At 35.6% G+C, this 1,085-nt stretch overlaps 1 protein-coding gene across 1 annotated transcript in view; it reads right to left on the bottom strand.

The window, feature by feature from the left end:
- The window catches only part of LOTGIDRAFT_175831 (hypothetical protein), a gene marked incomplete at both ends in the record, with an annotated part of 5,995 nt that overhangs the window by 518 nt on the left and 4,392 nt on the right, over positions 1–1,085 (bottom strand). Inside the window, one exon of the mRNA XM_009060837.1 lies at positions 49–141. Within this exon, the coding sequence (XP_009059085.1) occupies positions 49–141 (93 nt within the window). The remainder of the gene's footprint in view (positions 1–48; positions 142–1,085) is intronic.

Genomic DNA, 1,085 nt, shown 5'->3' with positions numbered 1-1,085 from the left:
AGAATTGATGAGAATTAACTAAAAAAGGTGGATTTTTACCTTTCTTACCTTTAATCTTTGCTGGTTTAGCTGCAGCCGGTGCAACTGCTGGTGGAGCTGCTGGGATAGCCAAAGCTGTCAACGATAAGAAAGCTGAAGCCGCTGCAAACGCCGAAGCACGTAGACACAATTTGGCAATGGAAAGAGAAGCACGAGGAGGTTCGGGAGTAGGAGATATATTAGGGACGGTTAAAGAATTCGGACAAAGATTTGGCGAAGAAACCAGAAAACCGTTAAAGAGGGATTAAGCAAATTAATAGATAAAATCGACACTGGAGAAATGAAGGTCAAACACAAGGGCAACGCCATATTTTTTAAAAACATACGTTCGGGCGAGGGAATCTTCCTTTCAAAGTATAAAGGCAACGGGGTGATTTTTGGTACGAAAATGTAATAAATAAAAATGGGCAAGAAATTCAAACATTCGGACATATTTCCTAGTAACCCAATGCTCATGTGTATTTGCGGTAGTTCAGGTTCTGGGAAAACTCATCTCACTTTGAACATGTTAACAACACCAAACCTTTTAGATTTCGATTCTCTGTATATCTACACAACAACACCAGAGCAATCGTATTATCAATTCCCCAAAGCTTTGGAATATTTACCAAAGAAAGATGTTCAAGACATATTTCAATATTACGAAGAAAACGAAGAAGAAGTGGAAATAAAAGATATCATAGAAAACTTCATTAAATCAAAGAATCCATCTTTCAATCCAACGGATATAAAAGTTTTTCTTACGAAAATGTTAATGATCTAGACTTGTCTAATATTGATAGCAATCGAAAGAACTTAATATTGTTTGACGACTGCGTAGCGCAAAGAAATCAAACTGTTCAACAAGAATTCTTCACCAAAGGAAGACATCACAACTGTCACTGCATATACCAATCCCAATCTTTTTACGGGATGGATTCTATGTTCATTAGAAAAAATGCAAATTGTTTTTTATTATTTGAATTAAATGATAAAGATTTATCTCAAATCATTCAGTCTATAAATCACGGAATGGATAGAGATACACTTTAAAAAGGTTTGTAAAG

This window comes from Lottia gigantea, assembly GCF_000327385.1.
Source record: "Lottia gigantea unplaced genomic scaffold LOTGIsca_443, whole genome shotgun sequence".
Taxonomy (NCBI): Eukaryota; Metazoa; Mollusca; class Gastropoda; family Lottiidae; genus Lottia; species Lottia gigantea.
Note: the sequence above shows the minus strand (reverse complement) of the source record. Positions and strands in the feature narration are given on the sequence as shown.